Source organism: Grampus griseus (genome assembly GCF_964374135.1).
Source record: "Grampus griseus genome assembly, chromosome: 11".
Lineage (NCBI taxonomy): Eukaryota > Metazoa > Chordata > Mammalia > Artiodactyla > Delphinidae > Grampus > Grampus griseus.
Window position 1 is genome coordinate 53,696,106 of NC_139005.1, and position 19,262 is coordinate 53,715,367.

General features: G+C 40.4%; 1 protein-coding gene across 1 annotated transcript in view; it reads left to right on the forward strand.

Annotated features, from left to right (window-relative positions):
- The first annotated feature begins 3,487 nt into the window (after window positions 1-3,487).
- The window catches only part of CAND1 (cullin associated and neddylation dissociated 1), a 53,410-nt gene continuing 37,635 nt past the window's right edge, over window positions 3,488-19,262 (forward strand). Inside the window, exon 1 of the mRNA XM_082665897.1 lies at window positions 3,488-3,772. Within this exon, the coding sequence (XP_082522023.1) occupies window positions 3,705-3,772 (68 nt within the window). The 5' untranslated portion in view covers window positions 3,488-3,704. The remainder of the gene's footprint in view (window positions 3,773-19,262) is intronic.

Below are 19,262 nucleotides of genomic sequence, written 5' to 3' on the forward strand. Positions count from 1 at the left end.
TGTGCTTGGCACAGTGTAGACACTCAATAAATGAGAAACAAGTTAAACTACTGGTTGATATTTGAAGAACCTCCCAACAGCTTGAAAGACTCCATTTTTATTTTTTTTACTTTTATCAAATTTCTTATCTCAGTTTTGCATTATAACCACTAAACAGAAAGAAAATTCTTAGAGGATAACCTTATCTAGACTTATTTCCTTTTGCACTTAACATTAATTTAGCATTTACAGATCCTTAAAGGAAAACATTTTCCCACTGTTTAGCAACAAGCTATATTCAGTGATACACAAATCAAATTTCTAAGTGGTCAAGAATACAAAATAAAATTAAGTACTATTGAGTGCCTATTACGAATTTGGCAAGGGCTAAGTACTTGAAAGAAGCAGAAGTGATTTCAAGTTGGTATAAGCTCTTAAGGAACTTACACTGTAGTTGGAGGCTAGCATATAAACACTATGATTGGTCAAGATCTTAGAAAGTGAGATAGGGGAGGTGAGAGGCATTCCAGGTAGGGAGAGGCATTCCAGTACAGAGGTTTGGAGTATGGGCTCTGAAGCAACACTGCCTGGGTTTTCATCCTGACTGCTCTTTATTGCTGATCTTTGGCAAGTTACATAACCAGTCTGCGCCTCTCATACTTAAAAAGCAGATTAAATTAGTTAATGCAGCACCTCACCTATAAGTAAGTGCTCATTATTATGATGACCATAATGATGTACAAAAACTTGGAGCTGGGTCTTTGAGGTACTCAAAAAAATTGACCTGAGCAATTCCTATACTGTATTAGAATAGTGGGAGAAAGATCAGAAAGGGTTAGGGACAGATGAAGGAGGTCACTGATTGCAAACATTTGGACTTTATTTAGTAGCAGAAACCTGCTGAACTTTTAAAACTGGTGAGTAGCCCTATAAAAACAATGTTTTGGGAAACTCTAAACTGGCTATGTAGGATGGTTTGGGATAGGGACAAGACTGAGAATATAGTAATAATAACAATAGCCAACTTTTATTAGATGTGTTCCATGACCTTTGTAAGTATGCAAAAAAAATTAGTTATAAATATTATTATTATGTTCTGGACAATGTGCTGAGCACTTTATATGGGATATCTGTTACGGACTGAATTGTGTCATTCCCGCCCCCCCCATTCATATATTGAAGCCCTAACCTCCAGTATGACACTATTTGGAGATAGGCCCTTCAAAGAGGTAATTAAGGTTACATGAGGACACAATAAAGGCTAAATGAGGTTAAAAAGGTGGGGTCCTAATCCAATATGATTGGTGTCCTTATAAGAAGAGAAAGAGATACCAGGCTGTGAGTGCATAGAGAAAAGGCTTTGTGAGAACAAAGGAAAAGGTGGCTGTCTGCAAGCCAAGGCCTCAGGAGAAACCCACCTTGCTAGCTCACTGACCTTGGACCACCAGCCTCAAGTAAGAAAATAAATTTCTGTTGTTTAAGCCACCCAATCCGTGGTATTTTGTTATGGCAACCCTGGCGGACTAAGACAATAGCTAATTTGACTCTTAAAACAGCTCTATGGGGAAATACTCTGATGATCATTGTGTTACCCATGAAGAAAGAGAGGTTCAGAGAGTTTAAAATGAATTGCCTACGACAGCTAATAAGTGGCAGTAAACAGGATTTATATTTAAGCTAACTACAAATATTATAGTTCAGTTGGAAATTGATAAATGAAAGATTTGTACATACAAAAGGAAAAAACATGACTTGGTTCTCATTAGATTCAGGCTAAAAAAAAGGTTATCACTAGATGATTGAGATTTTAGGCCTTGGGGTTCACACAAGATAAATGACTGGCTTGTTTGTGTGTGATGTGTCTGGGGTGTGTGTGTGTATAGTTTATATTAAATACTGTGAAAAGGTTGTTCAGAGCAGAATGGAATTGTGGCTGAAGCACTCATGGAACCTAATAATAGCTAACTTGGGTAAAGTACAGCATACATGTGGGTAAACGAGTAATGAGGGGAAATTTAAATATGAATTATTAGGTCAGAAAGTGTTTCATCTATTTTGTTATTGCCTATAACTATGCCTGTCTTTTCTAAGACACTAAATAACATTTGGTGAATATAGGAAAGAACGGTAAAGAAATGTTGAGATTTAATACCTGGAAGAAAGGAGCTATTTAAATTCTTTTTTCCCCCAACTAGAGCAATAACAGATTTAGACCGAATTTTCCTCGTCTCTTAACTGGGCTTTCTCTCTCTCTCTCTCTTTTTTTAAATTTTATTTTTAGGAAGGCCAGCTCCAATTCGAATGAAGGAGATAAAAACATGGCTACTGAAACACATGATTCAGTATCTCCGATTGCTGTCTGTGTATGTTTTAGGGAACAATAAAATAGCTGCAGGATTATTAATTCCACAAATGCTGAATACAGAGAGTAATCATTTAGCTATTCCAGATAAAAGGAATAAGCCCTGAATACAATCATCGGTCATCGGCTCTTGGTCTTACTATGGTCCTTATTGCTTTAGGGGGCTGGCTGTTCAATGCACGTTGGGACTGCCCAGAAGAGGCTCAGCTGCCTTCAGAGGATGAGGCGACCATCACTCTCATGGATTAGTGCTAGGAAGCCGCTACTAGGCCTCTGCCAAGAACATCAACTCATCCGCAATGCGCCTGCCCAGACCGCAGCAGCCTAGCTCTGCAGACACCCCACAACAGCCAAAAACAACTGTAAGTGAAAATTCGAATCTGCTGCAGAAATCTAATCCACCGTACTCCGAAGGATTTACTCAACACAGCTGCCTCGCCAGACTACAAATCCCAGCATTCAGGCCTCCCATGGAGCCAATGAGGAAGCTACAAGTTCCTTCAGCCAATCATATCTTGACCCAGTGTAACATGCGGACTGAATTCTGGGATTTGTGGTTTTCACGTGGCAACTTGCACCATCGTGGTTAAGGCAATGCAGGCCACGCGTCCGATTCAGAACGAAAGCTCCTTCTAATAACTCTTCTGTTCGCCCCGAGTCTAACCTGTTAATTAACTTTACTCCTAGGCCTTATGCGCCTTAAAAATCGTAAGCTTTTTCTCTTACTGTCGTACAGGAAAAACAAGTTATTGTCGGATGAAGGTCTCCTCCTCCCACTGGCCCCCAATCCTTTAACCGCCGCTTTCAAGTCTCGCGAGAACAGCCCCTTTTGGCCGTTGTCATGCCTCCTGAAGGGCGGGTACGCGAAGATTGACACAGGCTTCAGCCAACAGGATTGTCCTTTACCTAGCGTCTCCACAGCGTGCGTGGGGAGACTTCCTTGAACCCTGACCTCAGCTTTCCGTAGCGTCCCGCGTCTGCCGCGCTCTCCCCCGGAGCGAAGGAGGCGGGTTTTGGCCTCTTGCCTTAGGGAGCGAGTGCGGAGGGAGTGGGAGTGGGACTGCCCCGAGTGGAAGTGGCTGCCTCTCCAGAGAGAGCCTGCTGTACTCCTCGCTGCTCATGAACTCGTTTTCCGGCGAGCAGCGCCGTCGTTAGGTCGGCCCCGTAGCCTCTGCTTCCCCCGGGACAGGCCCACGCCTCGCCGGGGAGGGGGCAGCCCGTCCAGGCGCCTCCCTTGTCAGCGTCTGCGTCGCGCTGCGACCCTGGAAGCGGGAGCCGCGGCGAGCGAGAGGAGGAGCCCCAGCGGCGGCGGCGGCGGGCAGCAGCACGAGCAGCGCCGGCGGGCGGGATCGAGGCCGGCAACATGGCGAGCGCCTCGTACCACATTTCCAATTTGCTGGAAAAAATGACATCCAGCGACAAGGACTTCAGGTGAGGCCGAAATCCGACCCTCAGCTCCCCTCGGGGTCCCCCATCCGCGGCCCTGGCCCTCACACAGGCCTTGCCCCACCCCTTTGGCCTTAACTGGTTGCTCGGCTTTGCGGAGGTCTCCAGGCCACCCTCCGCTCCCCGATCCTGGCAGGTCCCTTTCCTCGCCCACCTTCTAACCCCCTTCCCCCATTCTTTCCTCTAGGCCGTTGCCCGTCTCTGGTCCTAGGCCTCTTCTGCGTCCCCCACCGCATGCTCTGCCCTCCCAGGACGTGACTTTCGCGTCCCAGGTAGCGTGAAGGAGCGAGATCACGCACCATTGTGAGCAAGGGAGTCGCTCTACGCTTGGAGACCCGGAGGCCAGGCCTACCCGCCGGCCTGCCCGAGGCGCTAGGCCGCCCTGCTCCCGGGGCCAGAGCTGCTGTTGCTGCCCACTCGGGGTCCCAGCTGCCGCCTCCTTTCTCGCAGATGTGAGCGGGCCTAGGTGCATTCAGCTCGAACGATTTGCTTTCTTTTCCAGCCCTTCGGGGATTGGGCTATAAACTTTCTTTGGATTATTCCTTTCGTCAAGGTGGGAAGAAGGTGGAGGGGGAGCCAGGAGGGTGGAAACTTGACTCGTAGGGTTTTCCCGCCAGCATTTCTTGTCATTTTCCCTCGTCAGGCAAAAACCCAAGCAGGATCTCGGGGTTTCAGTCTCATTTCCTTAGATCCAAAATTACTGCCAGAAAGGTGAATTACTGAACCTGAAACAAAAAGGTGCAACAAGCAAATGGGTCTTATTGAAAGGAGTTTTCTAATATGGGGATGGTGAATGTGAAGGTTTGTTATAAAGTTCTGTTCCAGGAGACTTGTACGGTTGGTTCCAAACCTTGGTCACATGCATATTGAAGAATTGTTATATTTTCACGGGTAATCTTGGTTTCTCTCCCTCTTTTTTTTTTGCACTACAGAAATTGTTACATTCTTTCCTTCCCGCCTTCTATCCCATCACAAAATCAATCAACTCCCGATCTAATTAGCTTTTTATAGCTTGGATACTTGTTTTGTTCTCTAGTGGTTTTATTTTCTGTGCATTTTAAAGGGAAGAAAAAATAGTCTTCAATTTAAATTGTGGCTGACGGGCTTATTTGTTTTTTTTGTATGAACGGTACGTTTTAACACCTGAAAACACGCCCAAACCTTATGTACTGGGGAAATAATTTTTGATTTGTGAAAGGAGAACCAAGAAAAATGTAATAATCTGTTCCTAATTAAGTTAATATGCTGGCATATTAAAATAGCCAATGACATTTTGGTTCTGTGACTTCATAGCCAGAAATGATTCTCAAAAAGTTTTGCTATCTAGGGAGTTTTTAAGTATTGTATTCAAAAGTTTTAAAATTAGTTTGCTAATAATAAAGGTTCGAGTGTTCGTTTTTGGAAGAGACGTGTTTATTTTGGGCATTAATATTTTTAGATTTGTGAGTTCTAGGGTCAAAATCAAGATTAAAATAAATAAAAGGTTTTGTTTGTTTTTTAAAGGATTAGAATGCTGTTTACTTCCCTTTGGAGCTTTGCTTGCTCCCAATGCAAGCCATTAAAATTTAAATAAACATTTGAATGGAACATACATAAAAAACTTTAAGTAGGTAGAATGTGTGGTGTGATTTTTACCCCCTCCCATTTCTGTCAGTTTGGCTCATTCTGTAAAAGTACTGACTTTCATTCTGATTGTGTTCAGTTTTAGTCTAAAGATAGGACTTTCCCTATAATAGTACAGTTTTGTTCCACTAGTCAGACTTGTGTGTGGATAATATGTTTAGAATAAAGAAGTCAAGTCATGTGATAATACTGCATATGTGATTATTGACTGAAGCTTTCTTTCTTACATTTCCTCTAAAGGAAAGGTAATACGTACATGCCTGAGGAATTTTTTGTTTTTGTTTTTTCTAATTATATGGAAGAGTAATGCTCTGATGTTAAGATATACTAGTGTTGAACTTGATAAGGATTATCTACCAATTTGGGCTTGAATAAGTTAAAACATTGCTTGGAGGATTACTCCTAAAAATGTGATACTGATAATATTTTTAATAGTTGGTGAATATTATAGAAGATATGCCTAAGAACAGTAAATGACTTCCAGTAATTTGTCATTAAGATATTTTTAACAACTAAGTTTTTAAGACTTAATACGCTCAGACCATTCAGTAATAGACAAGTCTTGGGAACCAAAGCACTATATATATTAGATTACTGACACTTAAGAGATTAATTAAAATAACGTTTGCGGTCAAGTGTTTTGAAGATTTTTCCGTATTTGAGTACATGTGTTCTATTTTTAAATGATGCTTTCTAATTTCTCACTAGAAATTTATTTACTTGTTTATTTTGCTGTAAATATCATTGTTACATGTTTTAAAATACCTAGTGCTAGAAGGATCTTGAGGACAAGATTAACATTATAGAAAATCTAACATGTGCAGACCACTCTACCTTGTGCTAAGGGGAGAAGAAGATATTACATCCAAAAGGAAGAAAAAACCATTTTTCTCATGGTGGAATCCAAAGGGAATATGACCTACCAGTTACAAATATGGGTTCTAGTCCTGTAGGATTCTTTGCTGTGTACTATCTGATATCTTGGACAGGCTACTTAGTTTGGGATTAAATTCACTTTTGAGAGACTTGTACATGGGTAATTACAAAAGGTCCCTTATAGGCCCAAATTTTCAGGTCTCTGAATAACTAAATAGTTTTTTTAATGTAAAGAAGGTAAAGAAATGGATGCAGACTTCAAAATTTTGGAATGTCAACGTTTTTAAAGATTTTTTTTTTTTGGTAGGACTTAAATTATAGGCGCAATTTATTGGGGGGAAAAAACCCTAGTGTCCTTTTTTCTTTCATGTTTTAGTGTTCTTCGAAGGTAGGATACTATGGTTTAGTGGCAGTAAGTAGTGATTCTGTAGATAACAATGAAAATTTTAATGTGTATAAACAAAGTGAATGCTGCACCTATAAATATTAATACTGAATATTCAGTAGGTTGAGGTAACTAATGAGGTTCTGCTTTTATTTTCATATGCTTCATCACCAGCTTTTATTTTCATATGCTTCATTACCAGCTGAATTCCAGTATTCCAAGGAATCAAGAGCTAAAAAAATTTTTTTACCGTTCTTTTATTTCTCTGTACATAATTGTTAATGCTTACTGTGGACTTTATACACTTGATCCTTACAACTTTAGTAAAGTGGATACTAGTAGCAATCTCTGTTTCAGCTGAGGAAACTTCAATCTGGTGATGCTGAGTGCTTGCCCAAGGCCAGTTAAACAGTAGTAGATCAGGGATTTCCAGATACCCCCAGAGCATGAACTCTAAATTACCATATTCTACTTCTGCAAGATTTTGACTAGGGGACATTAAGAGTAAGACCTTAAATTTCAGTTTCCTCTAAGTTAGGCTTAGGGAGTATTTTGTGCTAGAAGATTAAATAATTCCCTGAGAGGGACGACAAAAAGTTGAAGATAGTGCTTGCCTTCAGTATTCTCTGCATGCTTGTTGAGTGTTTAAGGCATTTGTAAAAACATAAATAACCCAGGGCAGTATGTAGTGTTCAGGCTTAAGTGGCAGAGAAGATGAAAGCAAGGAGATTCACTCATGTTCAAGGAGTGATCTGAGCTAGGTCTTGAAGTTCTAGGTAGGTGTGAAAGCACACAATACAAACAGCACACTTGGGGTGGGGATAGGAACGGGTAGGGACCTTGTCTTACTGAACTGGATCCTCCACTTTATTTAGTGCCTTGGCCATGTGAGTTTTCAATAGGTAACTTGTTTTAGTTGAATTTGATTTTCATTCCAGAGTAAAAAAAGCATGTAAGGATTGGGGAAGTTTAAGAAGTCATTGTAAAATCTACCAATCTATTATTTTTAAATACCATTTGATACAATCTTAAAATAATTCACTGCATTGTAGAATTTCCTAGCTTGATTATGGTTTATGTCACCAAATATATTTATGTGTTTTGCCTATTGGAAGGCATATGCCCTTGGAAACTGTTTAAAATGCTAATAAAAATCTCGGGCCTGTTACAGAATCATCAGTTTTCAGAGTTGGAAGGGAGCTTAGAGATCCCATAACATAGCTGAAAGTACTGTGTGGGCATTTACAATAATGTAACAGGAAAGACTACATTATCTGGACTGCTTGTGCTTGAAGAAAAGTAAGTTTAATCTGAAGAAATAGATTTGCAGAGATTAAGAAGGTGATTTCTGAGCATTTTCTAAGTTCTTTGTACATTGATGGCATTAAGTTACACGATTTCACTTGTGATTTGGTGGGGAGGGATACAGGTATAGTACCGCTAACGCTTATTATCAGCAATGATTAGGGCTCACTACTGAAAAAGAGGAGAAAGGGACCTCATTGAGGAAACTGAAGAAGAAAGATGACTAATAATTAGTTTTATTTACGAGAACGATATTAAGACTGTCCCAAGTTAATTCATAACTCTAACAGAATAAATGAGAAAAAATGAGAACAGCAGTGTGGTGTGTACAAGATATATGAAAGATAATTGGTTCACTGGGTGATGCAGTTGGCCCATAGCATTTAGATTTGTTGGAAACAAGGGTAAAATTGTGTTTATATATTAAGGGAAGGGTTTTGGAAACCACTCATTGTGCAGTACAAAGGATCTATTTCTACCATTATTTTTTTTTTAACATCTTGATTGGAGTATGATTGCTTTACAATGGTGTGTTAGTTTCTGCTTTACAACAAAATGAATCAGTTATATATATACATAAGTTCCCATATCTCTTCCCTCTTGCGTCTCCCTCCCTCCCACCCTCCCTATCCCACCCCTCCAGGTGGTCACAAAGCACGCAGCTGATCTCCCTGTGCTATGCGGCTGCTTCCCACTAGCTATCTACCTTACGTTTGGTAGTGTATATATGTCCATGCCTCTCCCTCGCTTTGTCACAGCTTACCCTTCGCCCTCCCCATATCCTCAAGTCCATTCTTTAGTAAGTCTGTGTCTTTATTCCTGTCCTACCCCTAGGTTCTTCATGACATTTTTTTTTCTTAAATTCCATATATATGTGTTAGCATACGGTATTTGTGTGTCTCTCTCTTTCTGACTTACTTCACTCTGTATGACAGACTCTAGGTCTATCCACCTCATTACAAATAGTTCAATTTCGTTTCTTTTTATGGCTGAGTAATATTCCATTGTATATATGTGCCACATCTTCTTTATCCGTTCATCTGATGATGGACACTTAGGTTGTTTCCATCTCCGGGCTATTGTAAATAGAGCTGCAATGAACATTTTGGTACATGACTCTTTTTGAATTATGTTTTTCTCAGGGTATATGCCCAGGAGTGGGATTGCTGGGTCATATGGGAGTTCTATTTGTAGTTTTTTAAGGAACCTCCATACTGTTCTCCACAGTGACTGTATCAATTTACATTCCCACCAACAGTGCAAGAGGGTTCCCTTTTCTCCACACCCTCTCCAGCATTTATTGTTTCTAGATTTTTTGATGATGGCCATTCTGACTGGTGTGAGATGATATCTCATTGTAGTTTTGATTTGCATTTCTCTAATGATTAGTGATGTTGAACATTCTTTCATGTGTTTGTTGGCAGTCTGTATATCTTCTTTGGAGAAATGTCTATTTAGGTCTGCCCATTTTTGGATTGGGTTGTTTGTTTTTTTGTTATTAAGCTGCATGAGCTGCTTATAAATTTTGGAGATTAATCCTTTGTCAGTTGCTTCATTTGCAAATATTTTCTCCCATTCTGAGGGTTGTCTTTTGGTCTTGTTTATGGTTTCCTTTGCTGTGCAAAAGCTTTGAAGTTTCATTAGGTCCCATTTGTTTATTTTTATTTCCATTTCTCTAGGAGATGGGTCAAAAAGGATCTTGCTGTGATTTATGTCATAGAGTGTCCTGCCTATATTTTCCTATAAGAGTTTGATAGTTTCTGGCCTTACATTTAGGTCTTTACTCCATTTTGAGCTTATTTTTGTGTATGGTGTTAGGGAGTGATCAAATCTCATACTTTTATGTGTACCTGTCCAGTTTTCCCAGCACCATTTATTGAAGAGGCTGTCCTTTCTCCACTGTACATTCCTGCCTCCTTTATCAAAGATAAGGTGACCATATGTGCGTGGGTTTATCTCTGGGCTTTCTATCCTGTTCCATTGATCTGTATTTCTGTTTTTGTGCCAGAACCATACTGTCTTGGTTACTGTAGCTTTGTAGTATAGTCTGAAATCAGAGAGCCTGATTCCTCCAGCTCCGTTTTTCATTCTCAAGATTGCTTTGGCTATTTGGGGTCTTTAGTGTTTCCATACAAATTGTGAAATTTTTTGTCCTAGTTCTGTGAAAAATGCCACTGGTAGTTTGATAGGGATTGCATTGAATCTGTAGATTGCTTTGGGTAGTAGAGTCATTTTCACAATGTTGATTCTTCCAATCCAAGAACATGGTATATCTCTCCATCTATTTGTATCATCTTTAATTTCTTTCATCAGTGTCTTATAATTTTCTGCATACAGGTCTTTTGTCTGCTTAGGTAGGTTTATTCCTAGATATTTTATTCTTTTTGTTGCAGTGGTAAATGGGAGTGTTTTCTTGATTTCACTTTCAGAGTTTTCATCCTTAGTGTATAGGAATGCCAGAGATTTCTGTGTATTAATTTTGTATCCTGCTACTTTGCCAAATTCATTGATTAGTTCTAGTAGTTTTCTGGTAGCATCTTTAGGATTCTCTATGTATAGTGTCATGTCATCTGCAAACAGTGACACCTTTACTTCTTTTCTGATTTGGATTCCTTTTATTTCCTTTTCTTCTTTGATTGCTGTGGCTAAAACTTCCAAGACTATGTTGAATAAGAGTGGTGAGAGTGGGCAATCTTGTCTTGTTCCTGATCTTAGTGGAAATGGTTTCAGTTTTTCACCACTGAGGATGATGTTGGCTGTGGGTTTGTCATATATGGCCTTTATTATGTTGAGGAAAGTTCCCTCTATGCCTACTTTCTGTAGGGTTTTTAATCATAAATTGGTGTTGAATTTTGTCGAAAGCTTTCTCTGCATCTATTGAGATGATCATATGGTTTTTCTCCTTCAGTTTGTTAATATGGTGTATCACGTTGATTGATTTGCGTATATTGAAGAATCCTTGCATTCCTGGAATAAACCCCATTTGATCATGGTGTATGATCCGTTTAATGTGATGTTGGATTCTGTTTGCTAGTATTTTGTTGAGGATTTTTGCATCTGTGTTCATCAGTGATATTGGCCTGTAGTTTTCTTTGTTTGTGACATCCTTGTCTGGTTTTGGTATCAGGGTGATGGTGGCCTCGTAGAATGAGCTTGGGAGTGTTCCTCCCTCTGCTATATTTTGGAGGAGTTTGAGAAGGATAGGTGTTAGCTCTTCTCTAAATGTTTGAAAGAATTCCCCTGTGAAGCCGTCTGGTCCTGGGCTTTTGTTTGTTGGAACATTTTTAATCACAGTTTCAATTTCAGTGCTTGTGATTGGTCTGTTCATATTTTCTATTTCTTCCTGGTTCAGTCTTGGCAGGTTGTGCATATCTAAGAATTTGTCCATTTCTTCCAGGTTGTCCATTTTATTGGCATAGAGTTGCTTGTAGTAATCTCTCATGATCTTTTGTATTTCTGCAGTGTCAGTTGTTACTTCTCCTTTTTCATTTCTAATTCTGTTGATTTGAGTCTTCTCCCTTATTTTCTTGATGAGTCTGGCTAATGGTTTATCAATTTTGTTTATCTTCTCAAAGAACCAGCTTTTAGTTTTATTGATCTTTGCTATCGTTTTCTTCATTTCTTTTTCATTTATTTCTGATCTGACTTTTATGATTTCTTTCCTTCTGCTAACTTTGGGGTTTTTTTGTTCTTCTTTCTCCAATTGCTTTAGGTGCAAGGTTAGGTTGTTTATTCGAGATGTTTCCTGTTTCTTAAGGTAGGATTGTATTGCTATAAACTTCCCTCTTAGAACTGCTTTTGCTGCATCCCATAGATTTTGGGTCGTTGTGTCTCCATTGTCATTTGTTTCTAGGTATTTTTTTATTTGCTTCTTGATTTCTTCAGTGATCACTTCGTTATTAAGTAGTGTATTGTTTAGCCTCCATGTGTTTGTATTTTTTACAGATCTTTTCTTGTAATTGATATCTAGTCTCATGGCGTTGTGGTCGGAAAAGATACTTGATACAATTTCAGTTTTCTTAAATATACCAAGGCTTGATTTGTGACCCAAGATATTATCTCTCCTGGAGAATGTTCCATGAGCACTAGAGAAAAATGTGTATTCTGTTGTTTTTGGATGGAATGTCCTATAAATATCAATTAAGTTCATCTTGTTCAATGTATTATTTAAAGCTTGTGTTTCCTTATTTATTTTCATTTTGGATGATCTGTCTATTGGTGAAAGTGGGGTGTTAAAGTCCCCTACTATGAATGTGTTACTGTCCATTTCCCCTTTTATGGCTGTTAGTATTTGCCTTATGTATTGAGGTGCTCCTATGTTGGGTGCATAAATATTTATAATTGTTATATCTTCTTCCTGGATCGATCCCTTGATCATTATGTAGTGTCCTTCTTTGTCTCTTCTAATAGTCTTTATTTTAAATTCTATTTTGTCTGATATGAGAATTGCTACTCCAGCTTTCTTTTGGTTTCCATTTGCATGAAATATCTTTTTCCATCCCCTTACTTTCAGTCTGTATGTGTCTCTAGGTCTGAAGTGGGTCTCTTGTAGACAGCAAATATATGGGTCTTGTTTTTGTATCCATTCAGCCAATCTGTGTCTTTTGGTGGGAGCATTTAGTCCATTTACATTTAAGGTAATTATTGATATGTATGTTCCTATTCCCATTTTCTTAATTGTTTTGGGCTCGTTATTGTAGGTCTTTTCCTTCTCTTGTGTTTCTTGTCTAGAGAAGTTCCTTTAGCAGTTGTTGTAGAGCTGGTGTGGTGGTGCTGAACTCTCTCAGCTTTTGCTTGTCTGTAAAGGTTTTAATTTCTCCATCAAATCTGAATGAGATCCTTGCTGTGTAGAATAATTTTAGTTGCAGGTTTTTCTCCTTCATCACTTTAAATATGTCCTGCCAGTCCCTTCTGGCTTGCAGAGTTTCTGCTGAAAGATCAGCTGTTAACCTTATGGGGATTCCCTTGTGTGTATTTTTCCCTTGCTGCTTTTAATATGTTTGCTTTGTATTTAATTTTTGACAGTTTGATTAATATGTGTCTTGGCTTATTTCTCCTTGGATTTATCCTGTATGGGACTTTCTGTGCTTCCTGGACTTGATTAACTATTTCCTTTCCCATATTAGGGAAGTTTTCAACTATAATCTCTTCAAATATTTTCTCAGTCCCTTTCTTTTTCTCTTCTTCTTCTGGAACCCCTATAATTCGAATGATGGTGCGTTTAATGTTGTCCCAGAGGTCTCTGAGACTGTCCTCAGTTCTTTTCATTCTTTTTTCTTTATTCTGCTCTGCAGTAGTTATTTCCACTATTTTATCTTCCAGGTCACTTATCCATTCTTCTGCTTCAGTTATTCTGCTATTGATCCCATCTAGAGTATTTTTCATTTCATTTATTGTGTTGTTCATCGTTGTTTGTTTCATCTTTAGTTCTTCTAGGTCCTTGTTAAATGTTTTTTGCATTTTGTCTATTCTATTTCCAAGATTTTGGATCATCTTTACTATCATTATTCTGAATTCTTTTTCAGGTAGACTGCCTATTTCCTCTTCATTTGTTAGGTCTGGCGGGTTTTTATCTTGCTCCTTCATCTGCTGTGTGTTTTTCTGTCTTCTCATTTTGCTTATCTTACTGTGTTTGGGGTCTCCTTTTTGCAGGCTGCAGGTTCGTAGTTCCCGTTGTTTTTGGTGTCTGTCCCCAGTGGCTAAGGTTGGTTCAATGGGTTGTGTAGGCTTCCTGGTGGAGGGCACTAGTGCCTGTGTTCTGGTGGATGAGGCTGGATCTTGTCCTTCTGGTGGGCAGGTCCACCTCTGGTGGTGTGTTTTGGGGTGTCTGTGGACTTATTATGATTTTAGCCAGCCTCTCTGCTAATGGGTGGGGTTGTGTTCCTGTCTTGCTAGTTGTTTGGCATAGGATGTCCAGCACTGTAGCTTGCTGGTCGTTGAGTGAAGCTGCGTGCTGGTTTTGAGATGGAGATCTCTGGGCGATTTTCGCCATTTGATATTATGTGGAGCTGGGAGGTCTCTTGTGGACCAGTGTCCTGAAGTTGGCTCTCCCACCTCAGAGGCACAGCATTGACTCCTGACTGCAGCACCAAGAGCCTTTCATCCACACGGCTCAGAATAAAAGGGAGAAAAAGTAGAAAGAAAGAATTAGAAGAAAGAAAGAAAGAAAGGAGGGAGGGAGGGAGGGAGGAGGGAAGGAAGGAAAAAAGAAAGAAGGAAGATAAAGTAATATAAAGTAAGATAAAATATGAAGTTATTAAAATGAAAAATAATTATTAAGAGAAAAAACAAAACAAAAAAGGACGGATAGAGTCCTAGGACAAATGGTGGAAGCAAAGCTATACAGACAAAATCTCACATAGAAGCATACACATACACACTCACAAAAAAAAGAAAAGGGGAAAAAATCATAAATCTTGCTCTCAAAGTCCACCTCCTTAATTTGGTATGATTCGTTGTCTATTCATGTATTCCACAGATGCAGGGTACATCAAATTGATTGTGGAGCTTTAATCCGCTGCTTCTGAGGCTGCTAGGAGAGATTTCCCTTTCTCTTCTTTGTTCTCACAGCTCCCAGGGGCTCAGCTTTGGATTTGGCCCCGCCTCTGCGTGTAGGTCGCCGGAGGGCCTCTGTTTTTCCGCTCAGACAGGATGGGGTTAAAGGAGCAGCTGATTCCAGGGCTCTGGCTCACTCAGGCGGGGGGGCGGGGGGCATGGAGTGTGGGGCGAGCCTGCGGCAGCAGAGGCCAGCGTGACGTTGCACCAGCCTGAGGCGTGCCGTGCGTTCTCCCGGGGGAGTGTCCCTGAATCCCGGGACCCTGCACAGGCGGGCTGCGCAGGCTCCCTGGAAGGGGGTGTGGATAGTGACCTGTGCTCGCACACAGGCTTTTTGGTGGCGGCAGCAGCAGCCTTAGCGTCTCATGCCCGTCTCTGGGGTCCATGCTTTTAGCCGCGGCTCGCGCCGTCTCTGGAGCTCCTTTAAGCAGCGCTCTTAATCCCCTCTCCTCGTGCACCAGGAAACAAAGAGGTAAGAAAAAGTCTCTTGCCTCTTTGGCAGGTACAGACTTTTCCCCGGACTCCCTCCCGGCCAGCCGTGGCGCACTAACCCCCTGCAGGATGTGTTCACGCCGCCAACCCCAGCCGTCTCCTGCGCTCCGACCGAAGCCCGAGTCTTAGCTCGCAGCCCCGCCCGCCCCGGCGGGGGAGCAGACAAGCCTCTCGGGCTGGTGAGTGCCGGTTGGCACCGATTCTCTGTGCGGGAACCTCTCCGCTTTGTCCCCCGCACCCCTGTTGCTGTGCTCTCCTCCGCGGCTCCGAAGCTTTCCCACTGTGCCACCTGCAGTCCCTGCCCGTGAAGGGGCTTCCTAGTGTGTTGAAACCTTTCCTCCTTCACAGCTCCCTCCCACTGGTGCAGGTCCCGTCCCTATCCTTTTGTCTCTGTTTATTCTTTTTTCTTTTGCTCTACCCAGGTATGTGGGGGGTTTCTTGCCTTTTGGGAAGTCTGAGGTCTTCTGCCAGTGTTCAGTAGGTGTTCTGTAGGAGTTGTTCCATGTGTAGATGTATTTCTGGTGTATCTGTGGGGAGGAAGGTGATCTCCGCGACATACTCTTCCGCCATCTTCGCTCATTTTACCATTATTTTTGCTTCTCTAATTGGATTTACTAAAGATGAATAAGTTCTGTCCTCAGTGAACTTTCAGTCGCCAAGTGTGTGTGTTGCAGTCTGACTGTCTTGCTCATAAGTTTTTGCAGAGCCTGGCACAGTTTCTAATGATGGTACCCCCCAAATACTTGAATAAATCAATGAGATGGCACTGCCTGTAGGTTAATCCACCTGGGACTCCCATAAAAGTCTGAAAGTTAACATCTTAACTTCCTCCTCTCCCACCTTAAACCTTTTTTATTCTTATTTTGTTGTGTTATATTACCATCCACCAAATGTCCCAGTTGGAAAGCTTGATGTCACCCTTTCCGCTTTACCTTAGTTCCCTGGTGAGTATTTCTCAAATTAGTCTCTCTCAGGCCTCTTTTTAATCCAATCTTTTGGTAATTCTTCCATTAGAATTTTCTTTGTAAATATCACAGCTGATCATTGCGTTTTGCACTAATTTCCATAGACTACGAGATAAACTCTAAACTTAGAGGTTGCCCTCCTAGGCTTACTGAAATTACTCTCCCTCAAATCCCTCACAATCTCCAGGTAACTAATTTAGTGGGTGTTTTCTTTGCTCTTCTATTTGATATGTAATGTAAGCACTGTTTACCACTTTTTTCTTCTTGATATTCTCTTATATGTATAGATGTCCCTCACAGGTTTGGTTTCTTACCATGTAGTGAGGGAGAGCACATACTATGGGATATCTCAGTAAGAGGGTGTTAGGACCTATTTGGGTAATTTTTGGAAGGAAGCAGAGGTTTGCTTTAGATTGGATGTTGTCAGAAAGGGGCAATTCTTTTTATTTTTTTTTATTATTACTTTTTATACAGCAGATTCTTATTAGTCATCAGTTTTATACACATCAGTGTATACATGTCAATCCCAATCGCCCAGTTCAGTACACCACCATCCCCACCCCGCCAGGGTTTCCCCCCCTTGGTGTCCATATGTTTGTGCTCTACATCTGTGTCTCAACTTCTGCCCTGCAAACCGGTTCATCTGTACCATTTTTCTAGGTTCCAGGTACATGCGTTAATATATGATATTTGTTTTTCTCTTTCTGACTTACTTCACTCTGTATGACAGTCTATAGGTCCATCCATTTCACAACAAATGACTCAATTTCGTTCCTTTTTATGGCTGAGTAATATTCCATTGTATATATGTATCACATCTTTTTTATCCATTCATCTGTCGACGGGCATTTAGGTTGCTTCCATGACCTGGCTATTGTAAATAGCGCTGCAGTGAACATTGGGGTGCGAGTGTCTTTTTGAATTATGGTTTTCTCTGGGTATATGCCCACTAGTGAGATTGCTGGATCATATGGTAATTCTATTTTTAGTTTTTTAAAGAACCTCCATACTGTTCTCCATAGTGGCTGTATCAATTTACATTCCCACCAACAGTGCAAGAGGGTTCCCTTTTCTCCACACCCTCTCCAGCATTTATTGTTTATAGATTTTGAAATGATGGCCATTCTTACTGGTGTGAGGTGATACCTCATTGTAGTTTTGATTTGCATTTCTCTAATAATTAGTGATGTTGAGCAGCTAGCTTTCCATGTGCTTCTTGGCCATCTGTATGTCTTCTTTGGAGAAATGTCTATTTAGGTCTTCTGCCCATTTTTGGATTGGGTTGTTTGTTTCTTTAATATTGAGCTGCATGAGCTGCTTATAAATTTTGGAGATTAATCCTTTGTCAGTTGCTTCATTTGCAAATATTTTCTCCCATTCTAAGGGTTGTCTTTTTGTCTTGTTTATGGTTTTCTTTGCTGTGCAAAAGCTTTGAAGTTTCATTTAGGTCCCATTTGTTTATTTTTGTTTTCATTTCCATTACTCTAGGAGGTGGATCAAAAAAGATCTTGCTGTGATTTATGTCAGAGTGTTCTTCCTATGTTTTCCTCTAAGGGTTTTATAGTGTTTGGTCTTACATTGAGGTCTGGAATCCATTTTGAGTTTATTTTGTGTATGGTGTTAGGGAGTGTTCTAATTTCATTCATTTACATGTAGCTGTCCAGTTTTCCCAGCACTACTTATTGAAGAGGCTGTCTTTTCTCCATTGCATATCCTTGCCTCCTTTGTCATACATTAGTTGACCATAGGTGTGTGGGTTTATATCTGGGCTTTCTATCTTGTTCCACTGATCTATGTTTCTCTTTTTGTGCCAGTATCATATTGTCTTGATTACTGTAGCTTTGTAATATAGTCTGAAGTCAGGGAGTCTGATTCCTCCAGGTCCGTTTTATTCCCTCAAGACTGCTTTGGCTATTTGGGGTCTTTTGTGTTTCCATACAAATTGTGAAATTTTTTGTTCTAGTTCTGTGAAAAATGCCAGTGGTAGTTTGATAGGGATTGCATTGAATCTGTAGATTGCTTTGGGTAGTAGAGTCATTTTCACAATGTTGATTCTTCCAATCCAAGAACATGGTATATCTCTCCATCTATTTGTATCATCTTTAATTTCTTTCATCGCTGTCTTATAGTTTTCTGCATACAGGTCTTTTGTCTCCTAGGTACGTTTATTCCTAGGTATTTTATTCTTTTTGTTGCAATGGTAAATGGGAGTGTTTGCTTAATTTCTCTTTCAGATTTTTCATCCTTAGTGTATAGGAATGCCAGAGATTTCTGTGCATTAATTTTGTATCCTGCAACTTTACCAAATTCATTGATTAGCTGTAGTAGTTTTCTGGTGGCAGTTTTAGGATTCTCTATTTATAGTATCATGTCATCTGCAAACAGTGACAGTTTTACTTTTTCTTTTCCAATTTGTATTCCTTTTATTTCTTTTTCTTCTTTGATTGCCGTGGCTAGGACTTCCAAGACTATGTTGAATAATAGTGGTGAGAGTGGGCATCCTTGTCTTGTTCCTGATCTTAGAGGAAATGCTTTCAGTTTTTCTCCATTGAGAATGTTTGCTGTGGGTTTGTTGTATATGGCTTTTGCTATGTTGAGGTAGGTTCCCTCTATGCCCACTTTCTGGAGAGTTTTTATCATAAATGGGTGTTGAATTTTGTTAAAAGCTTTTTCTGCATCTTTTGAGATGATCATATGGTTTTTATTCTTCAAAATGTTAATATGGTGTATCACATTGATTGATTTGTGTATATTGAAGAATCCTTGCATCCCTGGTATAAATCCCACTTGATCATGGTGTATGATCCTTTTAATGTGTTGTTGGATTCTGTTTGCTAGTATTTTGTTGAGGATTTTGGCTTTTTTGTTTTGTTTTGTTTTTTGCAGTGAGCGGGCCTCTCACTGTCGTGGCCTCTCCTGTTGCGGAGCACAGCCTCCGGATGCGCAGGCTCAGCGGCCATGGCTCACGGGCTCAGCCACTCTGCGGCATGTGGGATCTTCCCAGACCGGGGCACAACCCGTGTCCCTTGTATTGGCAAGCGGACTCTCAACCACTGCGACACTAGAGAAGCCCTTGTTGAGGATTTTTGCATCTATATTCATCAGTGATATTGGTCTGTAATTTTCTTTTTTTGTGGTATCTTTGTCTGGTTTTGGTGTTAGGGTGATGGTGGCCTCATAGAATGAGTTTGGGAGTATTCCTTCCTCTGCAATTTTTTGGAGGAGTTTGAGAAGGATAGGTGTTAGCTCTTCTCTAAATGTTTGATAGAATTCC